General features: G+C 46.8%; 1 protein-coding gene across 1 annotated transcript; it reads left to right on the plus strand.

The window, feature by feature from the left end:
* The first annotated feature begins 1580 nt into the window (after positions 1 to 1580).
* On the plus strand, positions 1581 to 20816 carry SAMD1 (sterile alpha motif domain containing 1). The gene is made up of 5 exons (XM_030197145.1): positions 1581 to 2291; positions 14618 to 15131; positions 16542 to 16641; positions 16920 to 17031; positions 17855 to 20816. The coding sequence occupies exons 1-5, from the start codon at positions 1581 to 1583 to the stop codon at positions 18011 to 18013; spliced, it is 1596 nt and encodes a 531-aa protein (XP_030053005.1). The 3' UTR covers positions 18014 to 20816.
* The last annotated feature ends 640 nt before the right edge of the window (positions 20817 to 21456 follow it).

A 21456-nucleotide genomic window follows, 5' to 3' on the forward strand; every position in this document is an offset into this window, starting at 1 on the left:
AATGAAGCCTGGCTTCCTGTGCATCTACACAAGTTCATTTTAAAAGCACACAAGATTTACAAGTTACATATAGTACTATGGAATTCAATGTACTTTGAAAAATAAGTGTTAGACACATTTAGGTGCTCATCTCCACGCTCTGTTTATTTGGGATTGGTGCATGAGTTAAGCTTGTGTGGTAGATATGAGCACACCTCACATTAAAATACATGGTAAGTAGGATATTAGCTGTTCCGCTCCAATACAGAGAAGTTTTTAAAAGGAGCATGTGTGTACAACCTGAGAAAATTACCCTGGTATAGAAGGAGTTAACACACCCTCTGCCTTATTCTGGAAAAAACTAATGTCTCCTCTGGCCTCCCAGACGCCAAATCCTGCTCCCCCACACCCCTCTGTTGACCCTTGGTCACCCTACACAATCTCTCTGGAAGCTTAGTGGCTCCTTGCCCCCATTCCCAAACTAAAAAAAAAAAAAAAAAGTTCAGCAGTCTTCTACTTCAACCACCCTCCCCCTTATCGTGGGGTGGGGGGGGGGGGGGGTAGCGGCAGTTGCAGTACCACTAGATACTAATGAGGGGGCGGGGGTGCGCTAGACCCTGCAACTTTTTTTTTTTTAAGATGTCCCTTTCTGTTATGATGTGTACCAGTTACTGGTCAGGCGCTCAGAAAGTGGGGAGGGTGCTATATTTTTACAGTGTGCTGCAGGTTACTGCTGTGTTAAGACAATTTATTTTGATTTAGCTTCTAGTAAACAATAGGGAGGGTTAAGTGATTTGTCGAAGTTTACAAATAGCAACACTTCCCTTTGAACTGGACAGTTCAAGTTGTTAGCCTGGTGGGCTTGATCCTGACCTACTTTTCTGTTTGTTTACATTTTTCATCAATTACTGATTTTTACAGGCATGAGGTTGCTAACTTTCTGCTTGGCGTACTGCTCCTGACCAAGTGCTAAAACTAACCAAGCCTGGGATTAAAGTGATTAATATCGGCTACTCTTAAAATGGGTTATTTTACTGTTAACGTAGGTAGCACTTGTGCATAAAATTGCATGAAGATAGTGCTAAGATAACTCCTCTAAATGGACGCCTGTTGAACGGGTCAAGTTTAGATGCAGTGGCACGGAAGCTATTTTCTAATGTTAATATTAGCGCTGTGCCATAACGAGGAGAAGCACTGACATGTGGCAAAAGTAGCAACGTCAACTCGACCGCTGTCTCTATCGAGGGAGCAAAAGAAGGGCCAATGGCGTTGCAGATTGCATCCCTGGACCAGCTCGTGCCACTCACATTCATAACAGTTATATGAGCCGGGCTGGGAGGGAAGAAGGGAGACGATTGGCTGGAAGGCGCAGAGCGTGGCCATCTGATTGGTGGAACCACAAACCGCCAGGGCGCCTGGCTTGCAACTCTCCCGGACCCCGGTCCACCTTAAAGGCCGCCTTTAACCGTATCCGCCTGCACGGCGCGCCACCTTTAGTCGTTGGGGGACCGAGTGGCGCGTGCATATACAAGCCCAGACAGACGGCTCCTCCTTTTGACCGTACTGCTCGCGCTCTCCGTTTTCTCCTCCTCCTTGTCTGCATGGCGGGCCCTCCGCCGCCTCCTCCGCAGCCGAACCCCCGCTACGAGGAATGGATTCTAGACACCATTGACTCGCTGCGCTCGCGCAAGGCTCGGCCGGACCTGGAACGCATCTGCCGGATGGTGCGGCGGCGGCACGGGCCCGAGCCGGAGCGCACGCGCCAGGAGCTGGAGCGGCTTATCCAGCGGCGCGCGGTGCTGCGCGTCAGCTACAAGGGTTCCATCTCGTACCGCAACGCGGCGCGCGTGCAGCCGCCACGCGGCCGCAGGGGTGCGGCGGCGGGAGGACAGCCGCAGCCGTCGCTTGAACAGGAGCAGCGGCGGCCAGAGATGCCGCCGCGGTGCGCCGAAAGCCATGGGCAGCCGGGGGCCGCGGAGCGCGAGACGCCACCGCACAACCGCACCAAAGGGCCCGAAGAAGAAGAGGCAGAGCGCGAGGCTCCGCGCAGCCGCGCCGGAGCAAACGGGGAGTCCGCGCCGGAGCGCGAGCCCTTGGAGCGCAGCCGCAGTCGGTGCCGCGGGCAAGCAGAGGAAGAGCCAGAGGAGCCCCGCACCCGCAGCGCCCCAAGGAGGCCACCAGGCCGGGGAAGTAACGAGTGCCTGACCCGTGGCAGGGCGCGAGAACAGCGGCGGAGGCAGCAGCAGCAAGGAAGGCTACAGAGGCGCCGTAGCAGCCCGGGTCGCACCCCTGCCAGATGCCCACGCGCCAAGGTGAGTGCCAGGAGGGGGAGGGGCGCGCACTGTCAGGGGAGCTAATTCATTTCTTAGTAAAGTAATGCAATGCAAGTACTGGGTAGATGACGTTAAAGAGCTGTACGACGACCCATCCAGGTCTTTATCTGCTGTCAATGTTACCAAATCAGCCTGGCAGTCTGCATCCTTACTCAGTTTATATGATATGCGTGCGTGTTATCTTGGAAACCTAATTGGTTGTGTTAATTAACAGAAATGTGTGAAACTGAAAAGTAAAAAAAACACCTAGAAATCAGGAAAAGTTTCAGAAAATTTCAAAAATAAATGAACGTTTTGGCTGTGAGCGTCCTTACTTTACAGTACAATATAAATGCAAAAAAAAAAAACCCAAACAAAACTTACAAGCATGTTCAGAAGCATCAAATAAGTGTCTTAGAATAATCTGGTAATGCAAAATGCACCCCAACAATGTAATGAAAGAAGAAACTTGTCACAGGCAGCCTAAAACAATGTTTCTTAGGCTAGTCCTTATGACACACGCAGCTAGCCTGCTTTTCAGGGTATCACAATAAATATGCATGAGGTAAACTTGCATGTACGGTTTCTCAATATGCTGGTCTCTCTCATGCAAATTCTATGGATATCTTGAAAACCTGACTGGCTGCATGTGCCCTGAGGACCACTTTTCTATTGGTATGTCTGTCTGCCAGGCACTGAGTAAAGGATTTCCTCATTTTTCCTCTGATCTCCCTGCCTTTCAGCATCATATCTTGATCTTTTGCTTGAATTTATTGTGCTCTGGAAAATACCAACTTCAGGCCTTCTGCTGCCTTAGTAGCCCAAAGCTAGGGATGGTAAGTGCAGAGAGGATGAATCCCAGTTATTGTGCATTGGCTGTCATCTAGTGGTTGGATTTAGGGCTCATGACCTCAGGGTTTGCAAGCCTGTTCCCTAGGTGAAGGTGGACATTGCAGTGACTGGACTAAGTAAGTTGTGAGGGGAATTAAAATTACATGAAAACATCTGTATATACCAGCTGTGGTTCTGTCAGAGCTTGAGGTTGAAAACAATAAAATGTTACCAACCTTTTATTTTATGGAAACCGACTAAGTATTTGTTCCTGTCATGTCTATACTTTTGGTTGAGTACATTTAAAATTATTTATAATTCACACTTGATTATTTCCTGTTCAGTAAGTCAGCCTGCAATTCAGATATGTAATATACAATGTATAGTAAATAAATTTTAAACTCTCTGCTAATAGACTACCCGTGTCTGCAACCAGTGTGCACTCCACAATCCAACCACAGTACCTGGCTAAGGTTTGGTGAGCTGCCACTGCTTGGATAGCTTTTGAGCTTGCAGGCGGCGTGTAAGAAACGAAATAAAGTAGGTGACATTTAGCTTAATAATGAGGTTGAGAGAAATGCCTTAATGTAAAAGCCTTCCAATGCCCACATTTATTGTGTACAAATCTAGACTTGGGGGCCATATTTGCAGTTACCACAGACTTCTAATGAAGTAAACTCAAATTCCTTGAAAATTCATACCTCAATAAACAGATTATTATAGACTCATGCTAGCCTGGAGCAGCAACACCTTATAAACCAATCAAAGTAGAGGGCAGCCGAAACTAGGGTTTTCTGTTTCCACCAAAACTGAAACCCAAAATTGTGATTCTCCACTCAGGTCCTCCCAGGCCAGCTGCAGCCATGCATCTGCTTCCCCCGTCCACCCAGGCAGAGGGCCGGCCACCTGCCCCTGACCACAACCCCTCTATCCCCCCACCACCCGAAGGCCCTACCTTAAAATGGCCTCCTAGTCTAGTGGCCTGTTCCGGGTAAGAGCAATCCCCAGTTGATTTTGACTTGCTGATTCCTTGGCCAAAATGGCTGCCGGGACTTCCCAAAGCAGCCTAAGACTGCCGCAGGATTTCCCGGTGGCCGTTTTGAGATTGGAACTGGCATAGGTAGGAGCATTTGGAGATTGTGCCTCCTTATGCTGGTTGCAAACTCAAAATGGCCTCTGGGCCTCCTGGTAGTCATTTTGGCTAAGGAATCAGCGTGGGCAATAGTGACTGCGGATCGTTGTTGCCTGGAAGAGGCCACTAGACCAGTGTTTTCCCAAGTGAGTCCTGGAGTTACCCCTTTGTCAGTTAGGTTTTCAGAATATCCACAATGAATATGCATGAATTGATTTGCATACACTGCTATCCACAATGAATGTGCATGAATTGATTTGCATACACTGCCTCCATTGTATGCAAATCTTTCATGCATATTCATTGTGGATATCCTGAAAACCTAACTGGCAAAGGGGTACTCCAGAACCCACTTGAAACACTGCAGTAGACCACTAGGGCATTTAAAGATGAGCATGGGGGGGGGGGAGCTTTGGTTTCAGCTGAAAATGCAGTGTTGAAACTGACATTTGATTGGCCTGTAAATCTAAAGCGTTAAAGGTGTTTATTTTCAAAACAAAAAATCCACAATATGAAAACCTTCAAAAATATATCGATTAAAGGAAGAGAAAAGCCTCAAAGAGCTCAAGAATCATGACGATTTTACAGAGCTATGAACAGATCAACAAGATCCTCTCTTCATCATCAGCCAAAAAAAACGTTCCTTTAAATGTGCTTAGAATCAGACGTGCTGTTGACACCAAGCAGTTCGCCAGCCAGGACCCTGAAGCAGCAGAACGAAACGCTGGCCATCGTCAGCCTGGGGCTGGCTGGCTGGGTTCGTAACTATATGCTAATGAGCTTACGTCAGCTCGCCTCCAGCATTCCCTTCCCTCTCAGCGTCCCGTCCTCGCGGAAACATGAAATGACGACCGGGGGGGGGGGGGGGGCGGGACACTGAGAGGGGAAAGCTGTAGGTGACATGAGCCTGCTGCCGCTGCGTCCTGAGGTATGGATGGGAGGGGAGAATCGCTGGACATGGAGGGGAAGGCAGGGGAGAGAGACGAGAAAACGCTTAGACGATTGCCTTCCTATGACCCGTTTCATTTGTTCCGAAATGGGCATTTTTGCTTGGATATATATAAAAGGGAGGGTTTTTTGGCCGATAGTGGCTCTTTGAGGCTTTTTTCCTTCCTTTAATTAATTGATATATTTTTTAAGATTTCCATATTGTGGATTTTTTGCTTTTGCTTTGGTCTAGCGATCCAGCATATCCATAGCCCATAACATTGTTTTTGTCTTTGTAGTTTAGTTTCAAAACACATAGAATTACAAAGTAACAGATTAACCTGTGTAGCTTTGTAAGTCTTTGTGCTTTGAGAATGAGCTTCCAAAGATACTATCTTTGCTCTTTAAAAACAGTATGATACTACCTCTCCCTGTGTGCTTCAGTAGATACTTCAGTGGCAGAAGATACATATTGTTCTCCGAGGACAAGCAGGCTGCTTGTTCTCACTGATGGGTGACGTCCACGGCAGCCCCTCCAATCGGAAACTTCACTAGCAAAGTCCTTTGCTAGTCCTCGCGCGCACCGCGCATGCGCGGCCGTCTTCCCGCCCGAAACCGGCTCGAGCCGGCCAGTCTTCTTTTGTCCGCACTCGGTACGGTCGTTTTTTCGCCGTGTCGAGCCCCGGAAAGTCGACCTCGCGCGTCCAAAGTTTTTTTGAGCGTGTTTTTTCTTCGGAAAAGCTTTCTTCTAGTGCGGGAAGTGCTCCGGAAACCCTTCCCAGGTTTCGTGTCAATCCTCCCCGTACTTCCAGCTTTTTGCCCCGATAAGTTTTCTTTCGTCGTCGGGGTAGGCCTCTTTCGGCCTTGGTCGAGATTTTTCTCCCTCTAAATTTTGGTGCTTCAATTTTCGCCATTTCGGCTTTTGATTTCGCCGGCGTGATTTTTCCGCCCATGACATCGAAGCCTTCCAGCGGCTTCAAGAAGTGCACCCAGTGCGCCCGGGTTATCTCGCTCACTGATCGACACTCGTCGTGTCTTCAGTGTCTGGGGGCTGAGCACCGCCCTCAGAACTGCAGTCTGTGTTCCCTGCTTCAAAGGCGGACTCAGGTAGCGAGACTAGCCCAGTGGAACGTGTTGTTCTCGGGCTCTTCGTCGGCATCGGCACCGGGATCTTCGAGTGCATCGACGTCGTCAGCGTCCAGACCATCTTCCTCGGCCGCCCTTGCATCGAGTGCATCGAGGCATCGGGCCTCTGCATCGGCGCCGAGACATCGGATAGCTGCATCGACGTCGGTGGTACCGGGACCTCGTCTCCTGATGTCGTCGGACGGTGGTGCATCGAGTGGAGTGCAGGTGAGGGCTGTCCATTCCCCTGCTGGTGGCGGTGAGCCCTCGGGTGGGTCTCCTCCTACCCTGAGGGCTCCTGCGGTACAGCCCCCCCGAGATCGACCCTCTTCGGTCTCGGCCCCGAGGAAGCGACGGATGGATTCTACGTCCTCCTCGTCGGTGCCGGGGAGCTCCGGTGACATGCTTCGGAAGAAATCGAAGAAGCATCGACACCGGTCTCCTCCCCGTGTCGGCACCGAGAGCTCTGGGTCGCCGAGGGATTCGGCACCCAGCAGGCATCGGCACCGAGAGGACCGCTCACCCTCTGTTCAAGAGGTGTCGATGCGCTCCACTCTGGACAGCCCGGAACAGCCTCCTCGCCCGGAACAGGTTCTGACGTCGACGCCTGCATCGACCTCTCAGCCTTTTTCTGCAGCCACTCTGAACGAGAGCCTCCGGGCCGTTCTCCCAGAGATTCTGGGAGAGCTGTTGCGCCCTACCCCTCCGGTACCGGCGGTGCTTGCGCCTCCGGTACCGTCGAGCGTGGCGCCGGCTGGCCCATCGCCCAGGTTGAGGTCCCCGACGTCGGTACCGCGTGCGGTGCCGACCGCGGCCACCTCCCAGGAGGGCTCCCCGACTACGTCGGCGGAGGGAGCTTCGCCGATGCGGGCGAGGGAGTCTTCCTCTCGACGCCCCCGTCGTGGACGTGGTTCCAATGAGTCGAGCAGGGCGAGGTTGCAGACACAGGTTCGGGAACTTGTGTCTGACACCGAGGGTGAGGCCTCGTGGGAGGAAGAGGAAGACACAAGAGAGAAGCAAGTGGAAACACAATTTCAAGAGATCAAGCCAGGATCAGGGTTGAGATGCTCCAAAAAACTTTATTGAGGACCCAACACGGTCCGTGTTTCGGTTTTTTAAAAAACCTTCATCAGGGGTCTAAAAGATAACAATCAATCATATATATTGTTAAATAAAAACAAATTAAATCAAATACATTACAACAAATATAGAAATGTAAAAATACACCACATATAACAAACATAATGTATAAATAAAAAGAATTTAAAAAATTTTTTTATTATGAATCAAATTCATTGATCGAAAGTGTCGACTGAATCCATATATATATTGTTACTATCAAATGGATGTCATAGGGAACAAATGGTAAATCGATTATAAGTAATTAATTTATGAGACAATTAGTAAATTGATTATATATAATTAGACCAACATTATAAAACCGTTTCCAAAAATATTATGTATTAAAATAATTTGATTAAGTATAAATATGACCCATAATATAGTGTATAAATTATGTATGATATATAACAGAACTGATGTCTATGGATGGAAGAACAAAATATATATATAAATGTCATGAATTTAACAGAAGGCATTAATGTCATGTATTAAAGAAAAGGCAATGATATGCTGAATAAGAAAAGGCAATGATGTGCTAAATGAGAGATAAATAACAGGTAAAAAACAAAAGGTTTACAGCAGATATTTTCTTACGTTTAAAAACGCCCAAAGTTCTAACAGAAGAGACATATCGATAGATATATCAGTATGTACCTTACGTTTAAAAACGCCCAAAGTTCTAACAGAAAAGACATATCGATAGTAAAGTTATCATGTAGTCAAAAAGGAAGAGGAAGACCCCAGATATTTCTCTGACGAGGAGTCTGAGGGTCTTCCGTCTGATCCCACTCCCTCTCCTGAAAGGCAGCTTTCTCCTCCTGAGAGCCTGTCTTTCGCTTCCTTTGTCCGGGAGATGTCTACGGCCATCCCCTTCCCGGTGGTTGTGGAGGACGAGCCCAGGGCTGAAATGTTTGAGCTCCTGGACTATCCTTCTCCACCTAAGGAAGCGTCCACTGTTCCCTTGCACCATGTCCTAAAAAAGACATTGCTTGCGAACTGGACAAAACCCTTAACTAATCCCCACATTCCCAAGAAGATCGAGTCCCAGTACCGGATCCATGGGGACCCAGAGCTGATGCGCACTCAGTTGCCTCATGACTCTGGAGTTGTGGATTTGGCCCTAAAGAAGGCTAAGAGTTCTAGGGAACATGCTTCGGCGCCCCCGGGCAAGGACGCTAGAACCTTAGACTCCTTTGGGAGGAAGGCCTACCATTCCTCTATGCTCGTGTCCAAGATCCAGTCTTACCAGCTCTACACGAGCATACACATGCGGAACAATGTGCGGCAGTTGGCGGGCTTGGTTGATGCTCTTCCCCCCGAGCAAGCCAAGCCTTTTCAGGAGGTGGTCAGGCAGCTGAAGGCGTGCAGAAAATTCCTGGCCAGAGGAGTTTATGACACTTTTGATGTTGCGTCCAGGGCCGCTGCTCAAGGTGTGGTGATGCGCAGGCTCTCATGGCTGCGTGCCGCCGACCTGGAGAATAGACTCCAGCAGCGGATTGCGGACTCGCCTTGCCGTGCGGACAATATTTTTGGCGAAAAAGTTGAACAGGTGGTAGAGTCTCTCCACCAGCGGGACACCGCATTCGACAAATTCGCCCGCCGGCAGCCTTCAGCCTCTACCTCTACAGGTAGACGATTTTTCGTGGGAAGGAAGACTGTTCCCTACTCTTCTGGCAAGCGTAGGTACAATCCTCCTTCCCGACAGCCTGCGGCCCAGGCTAAGCCCCAGCGCGCTCGCTCTCGTCAGCAGCGTGCGACTCAGCAAGGCCCCGCGGCTCCCCAGCAAAAGCAAGGGGCGAGCTTTTGACTGGCTCCAGCAGAGCATAGCCGACATCCAAGTGTCCGTGCGGGGCGACCTGCCAGTCGGAGGGAGGTTGAAAGCTTTTCACCAAAGGTGACCTCTCATAACCTCCGATCAGTGGGTTCTGCAAATAGTCCGGCAGGGATACACCCTCAATTTGACATCAAAACCTCCAAATTGTCCACCGGGAGCTCAGTCTTACAGCTTCCAACACAAGAAGGTACTTGCAGAGGAACTCTCCGCCCTTCTCAGCGCCAATGCGGTCGAGCCCGTGCCATCCGGGCAGGAAGGGCTGGGATTCTATTCCAGGTACTTCCTTGTGGAAAAGAAAACAGGGGGGATGCGTCCCATCCTAGACCTAAGGGCCCTGAACAAATATCTCGAAAAAGAAAAGTTCAGGATGCTTTCCCTGGGCACCCTTCTCCCCATGATTCAGCAAAACGATTGGACTTGAAGGATGCCTACACACACATCCCGATACTGCCAGCTCACAGACAGTATCTGCGATTTCAGGTGGGCACACGCCACTTCCAGTACTGTGTGCTACCCTTTGGGCTCGCCTCTGCGCCCAGGGTGTTCACAAAGTGCCTAGCTGTGGTAGCAGCGGCACTCCGCAGGCTGGGGGTGCACGTGTTCCCATATCTCGACGATTGGCTGGTAAAGAACACATCAGAGGCAGGAGCCCTGCAGTCCATGCGGATGACTATTCGCCTACTGGAACTACTGGGGTTTGTGATAAATTATCCAAAGTCCCACCTTCTCCCAGCGCAGAGACTCGAATTCATAGGAGCTCTGCTGGATTCTCGGACGGCTCACGCCTATCTCCCAGAGACGAGAGCCAACAACTTGTTGTCCCTCGTCTCGCGGGTGCGAGCGTCCCAGCAGATCACAGCTCGGCAGATGTTGAGATTGCTGGGCCACATGGCCTCCACAGTTCATGTGACTCCCATGGCCCGCCTTCACATGAGATCTGCTCAATGGACCCTGGCCTCTCAGTGGTATCAGGCCGCCGGAGGTCTAGAGGACGTGATCCACCTGTCCACGAGTTTTCTCGACTCCCTGTATTGGTGGACGATTTGCTCCAATTTGACTCTGGGACGTCCCTTCCAAATTTCTCAGCCACAAAAAGTGCTGACCACGGATGCGTCCCTCCTGGGATGGGGAGCTCATGTCGATGGGCTCCACACCCAAGGAAGCTGGTCCCTCCAGGAACGCGATCTGCAGATCAATCTTCTGGAGTTACGAGCGATCTGGAACGCTCTGAAGGCTTTCAGAGATCGGCTGTCCCACCAAATTATCCAAATTCAGACAGACAACCAGGTTGCCATGTACTATGTCAACAAGCAGGGGGGCACCGGATCTCGCCCCCTGTGTCAGGAAGCCGTCAGCATGTGGCTCTGGGCTCGCCGTCAAGGCATGGTGCTCCAAGCCACATATCTGGCAGGCGTAAACAACAGTCTGGCCGACAGGTTGAGCAGGATTATGCAACCTCACGAGTGGTCGCTCAACTCCCGAGTGGTGCGCCAGATCTTCCAAGCGTGGGGCACCCCCTTGGTAGATCTCTTCGCATCTCGAGTGAACCACAAAGTCCCTCAGTTCTGTTCCAGGCTTCAGGCCCACGGCAGACTGGCATCGGATGCCTTCCTCCTGGATTGGGGGGAGGGCCTGCTGTATGCTTATCCTCCCATCCCTCTGGTGGGGAAGACTTTGTTGAAACTCAAGCAAGACCGAGGCACCATGATTCTGATTGCTCCCTTTTGGCCGCGTCAGATCTGGTTCCCTCTTCTTCTGGAGTTGTCCTCCGAAGAACCGTGGAGATTGGAGTGTTTTCCGACCTTCATCACACAGGACGAAGGGGCGCTTCTGCATCCCAACCTCCAGTCGCTGGCTCTTACGGCCTGGATGTTGAGGGCGTAGACTTTGCCTCTTTGGGTCTGTCAGAGGGTGTCTCCCGCATCTTGCTTGCTTCCAGAAAAGATTCCACTAAGAGGAGTTACTTCTTCCATTGGAGGAGGTTTGCCGTCTGGTGTGACAGCAAGGCCTTAGATCCTCGCTCTTGTCCTACACAGACCCTGCTTGATTACCTTCTGCACTTGTCTGAGTCTGGTCTCAAGACCAACTCCCTAAGGGTTCACCTTAGTGCGATTAGTGCATACCATTACCGTGTGGAAGGTAAGCCGATCTCAGGACAGCCTTTAGTTGTTCGCTTCATGAGAGGTTTGCTTTTGTCAAAGCCCCCTGTCAAGCCTCCTACAGTGTCATGGGATCTCAATGTCGTTCTCACCCAGCTGATGAAACCTCCTTTTGAGCCACTGAATTCCTGCCATCCGAAGTACTTGACCTGGAAGGTCATTTTCTTGGTGGCAGTTACTTCGGCTCGTAGAGTCAGTGAGCTTCAGGCCCTGGTAGCCCAGGCCCCTTACACCAAATTTCATCACAACAGAGTAGTCCTCCGCACTCACCCTAAGTTTCTGCCAAAGGTCGTGTCGGAGTTCCATCTGAACCAGTCAATTGTCTTGCCAACATTCTTTCCCCGTCCTCATTCCTGCCCTGCTGAGCGTCAGCTGCACACATTGGACTGCAAGAGAGCATTGGCCTTCTATCTGGAGCGGACACAGCCCCACAGACAGTCCGCCCAATTGTTTGTTTCTTTTGATCCCAATAGGAGGGGAGTGGCTGTAGGAAAACGCACCATATCCAATTGGCTAGCAGATTGCATTTCCTTCACTTATGCCCAGGCGGGGCTGGCTCTTGAGGGTCATGTCACGGCTCATAATGTTCGAGCCATGGCTGCGTCGGTAGCCCACTTGAAGTCAGCCTCCATTGAAGAAATTTGCAAAGCTGCGACGTGGTCATCTGTCCACACATTCACATCTCATTACTGCCTGCAGCAGGATACCCGACGCGACAGTCGGTTCGGGCAGTCAGTTCTTCAGAACCTGTTTGGGCTTTAGGATCCAACTCCACCCCCCGAGGGCCCTGTTTGTTCTGTTCCAGGCTACACTCTCAGTTAGTTGGTAAATTTTTTAGGTCAATCTCAGTTATGTCCTCGCCGTTGCGAGGCCCAATTGACCATGGTTGTTGTTTTGAGTGAGCCTGGGGGCTAGGGATACCCCATCAGTGAGAACAAGCAGCCTGCTTGTCCTCGGAGAAAGCGAATGCTACATACCTGTAGAAGGTATTCTCCGAGGACAGCAGGCTGATTGTTCTCACAAACCCGCCCGCCTCCCCTTTGGAGTTGTGTCTTCCCTTGAAGTGTATTGTCTTGCTACATACTGGACTGGCCGGCTCGAGCCGGTTTCGGGCGGGAAGACGGCCGCGCATGCGCGGTGCGCGGCGCGCGAGGACTAGCAAAGGACTTTGCTAGTGAAGTTTCCGATTGGAGGGGCTGCCGTGGACGTCACCCATCAGTGAGAACAATCAGCCTGCTGTCCTCGGAGAATACCTTCTACAGGTATGTAGCATTCGCTTTACACAACTATGCTGATTGGCTTTACTTGCTCCTCAAACAACTGTCACTGTATCCAACAGTAAAATAGCTGAAAAATGTGAAAAAAATAAGGAGGAAAAGGACTTCAATGGCTAAAGTCACGTCTGCAGACAAAACCCAGACTAATGACCTGCCATATTTCTTCACCAGTCCAGAAAAACCTCCTTTAATAGGATATATTATCGATATTTTTTAATTTTTTTTTGTTTTTAACTTTTTAACAATTTTAATCATTCATTTAAATTCATTCAAATCAAACATTAAAAAAAAAATTTTAAACCTTCCAGGCACTTATCTGAGACGAGGCTACAGCGCTGAGCATCTGTTTCACGGTAGCTTCATTGGGAGTGTTTTTTTAATTTCTGCAGCGCTACCGGTACCCCCCGTCAGAAGATCTCTTCACTTCTCGGAGTACACCAAGAAGTGAATAGCTCTCCTGATGAAACTAGTGTGAAACAGCTGTTGAGCGCTGCAGCCTCGTCTCGGATAAGTTCTTGGAAGATTTCAATTTTTTGAAATGTTTGATTTGAATGAATTCAAATGAATTATTAAAATTGTTAAAAAGTTAAAAACCAAAAACATTTTTCAAAAATATTGATGATATATCCTATTACTACTTGAGCACGCAGCTATGGAACGCTCTACCTACAGACCTGAAAGCTACTGACGATATAACAAACTTCCGCAAATCTCTGAAGACACATCTCTTCCAAAAGGCATATAAAGAAAACACATAACCTACAAACTACCTCAACAATCCACACAATTAATACAGCTGTCATCTATCCTACCTAACACCTTCCTCTATCTTCCCTCACCTAACCTTCAAACTTTAATAATTGTTCCTGTTATCGTGAAATGATTCTGTTGACCCTCCCTTACCTAATCTTCAAACACTAAGTACTATACTTATCATGAAATGAAATGATTATGTCATTGCCATACTCTGTAAGCCACATTGAGCCTGCAAATAGGTGGGAAAATGTGGGATACAAATGCAATAAATAAATATTAAAGGAGGTTTTTCTGGACTGGTGAAGAAATGTGGCAGGTCATTAGTCTGAGTTTTGTCTCCAGATGTGACTTTAGCCATTGAAGTCCTTTTCTTCCTTATGTTTTCACATTTTTCAGCTATTCTACTGCTACTTGCTAGTTGGATATAGTGACAGAAGACACATATTGGCAGTAAAATCCTAAATTTAATACATGCTCAACCTAACAAAAATTAAGTGCTCCAGATCCCTTCCAGTAGGAAACATAAACCTGTTCCCTAACCAAAATTATTCCTGGTAGCTAACAGATCAATCCTAAAAAGGAAAAAACCTCTCTCTAGAACAGACGTATACCCTGTGGAAGATAACAGGGTAATCCTGGCATTGATATCTGTAAATTAAGAGCCCAAGTAGGCTCCTGTGAGCCAGGCTGAATACCTGAAATGTAAAAAGGCAGTAAGCATCAAAGGTTTTAAAGGGGAACATGGACACTGATAAATCCCGACTTCTCACATGTAACCCCTCTGTGAACAACTTCCGATTCGTCAGTTTCCAGAACCCAGCACAGTCCTTCAAGGTGGATTTTCCACCAGTGACCCTATATCTTCTTCTTCATGCTGGTGATGTTGTTAATTCACCTCCTGTTGAACTAGATGTTCTAAGCATTTTTTCCATATACACTCAATGAAATAAACCTAAACCCCTTCAGTACATCTGGCCGACTGTTAACTTTGTGTTGCTTTGTTATGCTGGCAACTCGCAGGGATTCTGAGATTACTGTTAAGGAAACACCCTGTGATACTTAAAAAGATTTTACTATAATGGAACCTTTTATGTGTGAAAATGTGTATATTTTATTTCTATAGTTATTAAACTATGATTTTTTTTGGTGGGGGTGGAATAAAGAAAACAGAGCAGCCAGCGGAGGAAGAGGAGGAGGTAGTGTCCATGCTATCCGAAGGCTCTGAGGTGCCAGATGATGAAGAGGAAGAAGCAGGAAATATGGCGGAGGATGGCAAACTTGCTGATGTTGTGACTCCAGAAGTGGCGATTAAGCAGGAAGTGAAACCAGCCGAGTCTTGCCGAATGAACGGGGACTTGTGGCTGGATGGCAAGAATGATGGGCTTGTCGTGGGAGAGGCCTCCAGACACACTGACAATAGCAAGTACTTGGCCTGTCAAGATCCTCTTCCTGAGCGGGGCATCGGTACGTGTCATCCTCTAAAAGCAGCGAGCAAGGAGCCGTTCAATTCTAGCTTCTGTCCCCCCATCAAGAGCATTCTGGGAGGTACCTTTGCTCGGGCTGTGGAGGAGACGGTGTCTCGAGACTCCATTGCCTGCCCTCCTGATCCCTCTACTGCCACAGACTTCCCGTTGGAAGCTGATAAGACTGAGAGAGATGCTGAAGAACAAAGAAAAGGTAAAGGTACATGGAATTGAGCCTCTCACACCAGGGCTCCCTGTGCTGTACGAATTAGGGTACCACTGCTTTGAGTGTCCGAATATATTAGTCCTCAGCTCGCCCCTTTAAGTACAAGGTGGGGGGGGGGGGGGTCGAACTGATCACAGGACTGGAATTGACCAGATTACAAAGTTGTGGAGGGGGTATACTTTATTATTCTGTTTATTGAAAATATCAAGATAATACTAACAGCAATAAACAGTGGAACCATAGTTGTCTCCCTATCTCATGGGTGGGCAACCTGTGGCCCACCATTGAATTTTATGCAGCTCCCAAAACCATGGGAAGTATAAACATAAAATGTCATTAACCAGAGTTTTGGTGATTTTTTTTTTTTCTATGTTTTGATTTATTTCTATTTATTAACTTTGAAAGCAGACCAATGCTGTGCTACCTCACCACTTTACACAAATATTTCCGAAAACACCCACTCTAGTAGTTTTCATCATTTTTAGTTACAGTTATATTTATTTATTTACATATCACAGAACGTCTACGGAGCTCTGCATTTCCAGTTCTGACATTACATAAAGTTGTGGCCCTCCAGGACTAGTACTGACATTCATGTGGCCCTCTGCATATAAAGGTTGCCCACCCCTGCTCTCTATTGTCTTCCTTCTCTCTCCCCCCCACCCCCTTACAATGATACAAAACCAAGAGGATATTCAGAATCTATGTCAAACCATTGAGTTGACAGCCAGGCCTGGACTCTTAAGGCCCTCTGACATTGTATCTGTAGTTACTGTTTATACTTGGATAGACCTAGGGTTACAGGAATGCAAGTGGACCCCCCCCCCCCCCCCCCATATCCACACACTTTCTGTGTTGGTATTCCCAAAGAGAGAAGGTGTTATCTCTGGAGAAAGGGGTGGCAATAGTGCTTGTATTGGAAGGTGAAGGAACCTGTACAGGTACAAGGCGAGAGATGCCATTTATTCATTTATGTATTTATTTATCGCATCTGTATCCCACATTTTCCCACCATATGGCAGGTTCAATGTGGCTTACATATTGCTAAAAAGGCAATTTACAAAATTTAGATTTGTAGAAGTCCAGTACATAATACAGAAGTACAAACGGTTAGGTTGATATATTAGCATATTGTGAGATAGTTTAATATTATTGTTTTCCATTTCTGAACTTTTCGTGATGTATGGTGGTGTGGGAATAGGCAGATCCAGGGGGGAAAGACTTCTTGAAAAGATGTTTTTTTTCTGAATTGTAGGCAGTTTTCTGTGAGTTTCAGGTCTTTGGGTAGTGAGTTCCAAAGTTGTGTACCTATAAACTTGTGCCATTAGGAGTTGAGGATGGATATAGCCCTCTGATGATAAGTATTCACTGAAGCTTTTTTCTTTTTTTCTTTGGCAGAGTCTGGTAAAACAGAGAGGGCATTTCCACATGCATCTGAGCCTTTATCTCCAGCACAGTCCTTAACACAGAGAGTTGATGGAATATCTTGCCGCAACAGGTGACTTTACTAAACAGTAGTAATAGCATCTCTTCATTCTTTATGATTAAAGTGAGAAATGGTTTGTCCTTTGATTTCCTCTTCCTTGAAATATTTTGCTGCTTCCCATTTTTTTTTCCTCAACTTGAATTTGTCGTTTCAAGATTATTTGATAGTGACGTCCCATCTTGTCGTTTAGAAGCCTAGCGATGTTTTTATCTAGTCTACGGGCGGTGGGGGGGGGGGGTATGAGCCGTGACTGTATAGTTAATACTTCAGATGGGGCTTGTTCTTTGCAGCTCGATAAAGAAGGAGAAGCTGTCGGACCCTGTGGAGTGGACGGTCACAGATGTGGTGGATTATTTCACTGAAGCTGGCTTTGGCGATCAGGCATATGCTTTCAAGGAACAGGTGAGTGGAGTCTGGCCTTTTGCTTGATGGTTAAACCAGAGTTCAGGACATATATGATGAGACTATGTACAACATCTGAGAAGGACATCTAAGATGAGAAATAAGCGTGTCCTCCCCCCACCCCCCCCCCCCCCTTGAAAAAAAAAAAAAACAATGTTAGAAAAAAACATTCTTAATGTTATTTGATGAATGGGCGCAGTCGGAAAGCTGCTATAGAAATTTCATCTCTCTGCCCTCCCTCACCCACACAGAACACTGTGCTAACTTGATTGAATCCAGGTTGGCTTGCCCTTTTCAGTGGCATGCTGAAGGTTACATAAGAACATAATAGCCATACTGGGTCAGACTGGTGGTTCATCTAACTCAGTATCTTGCTTACAACAGTGGCCAACCCAGGTCACAAGTCCCTGGCAGAATCCCAAATAGTGGCAACATTCCATGTAGAACCCCAAAGAATAGCAAGATTCTGGAACCCTAAAGAGTGACAAGATTCCATGCAGAATCCCAGAGTACCAACATTCCATGTAGAACCCCAAAGAATAGCAAGATTCTGGAACCCTAAAGAGTGACAAGATTCCATTCAGAATCTCAGAGTACCAACATTCTATGCTACCAATCCCAAGGTGAACAGTGACTTTCCCATGTCTATCTCAATAGGGAGTATGGACTTTTCCTCCTGGAGCTTGTCCAAACCTTTTTTTTTTTTTTTAACCCAGATACACTGACTGCTGTTACATGGTGATTGGCAGTCTTGGGTTGTTGCAGCTCATGGTTTGAGCCCTTTGCTTTGCTTTCTTGGTAAGACTTTTCTCTTGTTTCTTAGGAGATTGATGGGAAATCACTCCTTTTGATGCAGAGGACTGATGTTCTCACTGGTTTATCTATCCGCTTGGGCCCTGCCCTGAAGATTTATGAATATCACATCAAAGTATTACAGCAGTGCCATTTTGAGGAAGGTGAAGGAGACTACTTCCTTGGCTGAGTCCAACTGATTCGAGTTTACCAGTACCAGCAAAGGATTTCTTAGCCATCAGCATGCCCATCCATCTCTCAGAAGGGTCAGCTTGTTTTTATTTTTCTGTTTTCCTCAGCTTTGTTGGTGGAAAAAAAACTTTTTTTTGTTTTACAGGAGCACTTTATCAGACGTGCCACAGTCCCTAGGAGACTAGACTTGTAGACTGAGAGACTGGGCATTGTTACAGTTAGTTTCTTCAGCATTTTACCCCCCTGTTTATACAGAGGTGAGCCCACCCGCTGGTGCTCTGTTGCAAGTTTCACACTTGGTCCAAGATGGATCCTTCTCATGATGCCTCATGTTGGACAGCTTCAACAGTTTCTCCAGGCAGAGGAGCAGAAGATTTTGTCAGGGGGGGGTGGGATTCTTCCCTTTCGTCTTTATGGTATTGATTACGGCTTCACTGTTGCAGCTGAAACTGTAACATAGCCAGCTTTTTTGTTTGTTTGTTTGTTTGTTTGTTTTTAAATATAATCCAAGCCATAATGGCTTTTAATTTTTCTTTTGCTAAAAACAGATTTGGTGGGTATCGTATCCACTCTTAGGTGACATTCCAGAACCCCCGAAGACCCTTATAGTGACCCAGCACTATGCGTTAAGCAGCTGGAATAAGACAGCACATTCTAGGACACCCTTGTGGAAGAAATGAATGTTTGTCATGTCTGTTACACAGTGATGGACTTCAAATCAAAATTTCCATAGGAAACATTGTCATTATAATTAAGCACAACTGGATTGGCTTTATGCAAATTTTCTGCTGTCCAGCGTGTGGTTGTAAGCAGTCGGTTGGAGCACCCAGCAACTGTCTGCCTCACAACAGGTTTTCTGTTTCAGATCAGCTTCTGAAGCCTGGTTTGTCAGCAGAAGAAAAAATGTCCCCTCTGGCCCCCCCCCCCTTTTTTTTTTTTAAACATGTGTTGGTCTTAACCTACAGATGTGCAGTTTGAACAGAAGATTAATAGCAGATGGATGAAAGAGAAACTTAGGTCCCTGTAATATTAGGGAATGCCTTTATAATGGGAAGGTCATGCACTTTTTAAGGAATATTACTGCAAAATAAACACATCGCCAAAGAAGGTTTTGTTTTTTTTTTGGGGGGGGGGTGCAAACAGGCTTTTAAAGCCTTTTTGATAGAGAAGCAATTACGTTCATTTAAAGGTGGCACTTGTAATGTAAGGGCTTAAGGTTTGACATATGCATGCAGAACCATACGAAGACAAGTATTCATCAGTGCAGTGTTGCATGAGAAATAATACGTTTGAATAAAGGGCTACTTTTGGAAACAGCCACCTCCAGCCAGTGATCTGTGTGTGTTTGCAGTAATATTACTTGTAAACAAAAAAAAAAATCCCCATCAGGGCACTTTATACCAAAAGTATCCTACAGACTTAGAATGTGCCACTAACTGACATCGCTCCTCTGGGTTAGCTTAGATCCTTAATCACATCAACTTGTTTTTAAGGCTGAGATGTCAAAACAGAAGGCCTGAGGGTTTCTTCCTGCTGAAGCCCTTGATAATCAAGGTGCTGTGAATGTCCTTAGAACTGGTAGCACTTCATTTACGTTCTGTCACTTTATCCTTGGGCGGGTTAACTCGCTATCATAGACTTAACAAGTAATGAATCTATTTCAGCTTTTTACAATTTTATGCATTTATTTTAATTTCCCTTAATGACATTCTTGGATCCCGTCTTGTGGGAGATGTTGGCTCGTATAACAGTGCCCGTCCCATAATTACATTTCTCTTTGGTGTTTCTAGGTTAAAATTTGAAGAGGTAGACAGACAGCTGAGTTAAACCAACAGAGTGATAAAGAGTTTGACACTTTCTAAGGTGGTTAAATGCAATAAAATTAGTAACAGTCTGTGGCAGCTCATGAAAGTGGATTGGGGTGGTCATGTGACAGACTCTCTGGATGTAGGCGGTGGTAAATCAGGGGAGTGGGGGTACTCAGATGACAAATATTTGTGACTGCCCTATGCAATTCGGAAGCAGATCAGAACCTGGAAATTCCATCTACAGAAAATAGTCTAGTGGGATGGGAAGAAAAAGTTACTGGGTTTTGTGCTGTTTTGCTTACTTTCCATTATGACATCTAAGGCACATGCAAAAAGGCATGCTATGCCAGAATGGCGTCCAGATTACTCTCAAAACTGTACCAGCATCACCCCTCTATTTTTGATATAGCAGCAGTCGACTGAAACGCTCTCTAGGCATTGACCAAGTGGGCTGTTCCCTCGGAGCAGAGCCTGGTCTTGTAGCAGAGTGATGTCCATGTTCCATTAGCTGGAGGAGGAAGGATGCTTTAACCAAATAATATTCCTATATTAGGAGACATGGCCTGCGCTCCTGTTCGTTAAGCACCAGTTCTGAATGCCACCGTAACCTGGAGGAGCTTTGCACTGTTTACAATGGTCTCCAAGAAAATGTTTCTCTGGGTTGAGACATTAGTGCCTGCTGCTCCTGTCCCTTTTTGTAACAGTTAAACTTTTTTTTGTTTGTTTCCTCTGATTTCTGTAAGATGTTTACTTGTGCATGTAGTTTTGGGTGAGACTAAGTATGATATGAAATGCATGCAACCTTAGTCTTTACTGTACCAGCCAGTGTTAAAAAAAAAAAAAAAACCAGGAACAATTTATCAGTCCTGCCTGCTTGCTATTAATTCTGCAGCATAATGTGAAACCTGTGACTTTGTAATATGATAGGAGGGTACTGCCAGGGGAGCCTGGTAATGGGTATAACCACTTAAGCCTGCAGGGTAACTTCAGGTTAGAAAGGGATGAAGTTTCTCAGTGTTAAAAAAAGGAAATTGCAACATATGGAATTCCCACTCACAGACCCTTTCCTGGTACGATACTTGGCTTCATCTTTGATTTCTCTTGTGCTTCATATCTCTACCTCATCAAGTTATTTAAAGTATATTTAAGTCTTGTTCTATCGTGGGTACTCTTTGAGACCTCGATAGCGTGATGCTGTTTTGGCTTAGGGAGCAATAGTATCTTATCATTGGAGGGTTGCATTTCACGCGGACTCTTTGTAACTGACCTGCCATAGTAGATGATGGCAGAAAAAGACCTGCAGGGTCCATCCAGTCTGCCCAACAAGATAAACTCATATGTGCTACTTTTTGTGTATACCTTACCATGATTTGTATCTGCCATTTTCAGGGCACAGATCGTAGAAGTCTTGCCCAGCACTAGCCCCACCTCCCCCCACCGGCTCTGTCAAATGAACCTTAGGCAGCCTATTTGATAGGAAGGTCTCCTTGCATTGTAATTTTGCTCACCAGGATGATGATATTTAAAAAAAAAAAAAAAAGTTGTTTTCCCCTGTACCTAGTCACCCTTTTAAGGAAGAAAAAGTCTGACAAAAAGTTGAAGTGAGGTTGAACTTCTTCATTGTTTGAGTAGA

This window comes from Microcaecilia unicolor, chromosome 3 (assembly GCF_901765095.1).
Source record: "Microcaecilia unicolor chromosome 3, aMicUni1.1, whole genome shotgun sequence".
NCBI classification, from domain to species: Eukaryota; Metazoa; Chordata; class Amphibia; order Gymnophiona; family Siphonopidae; genus Microcaecilia; species Microcaecilia unicolor.

What these genes read in the sequence shown, in the direction of transcription:
- SAMD1 (XM_030197145.1), top strand. Translation starts at nt 1,581, where the DNA reads ATGGCGGGCCCTCCGCCGCCTCCTCCGCAGCCGAACCCCCGCTACGAG. An exon ending in TGCTGAAGAACAAAGAAAAG is followed by an intron (nt 15,132 to 16,541) that starts GTAAAGGTACAT and finishes TTTCTTTGGCAG; the next exon opens with AGTCTGGTAAAACAGAGAGG. An exon ending in CATATGCTTTCAAGGAACAG is followed by an intron (nt 17,032 to 17,854) that starts GTGAGTGGAGTC and finishes CTTGTTTCTTAG; the next exon opens with GAGATTGATGGGAAATCACT.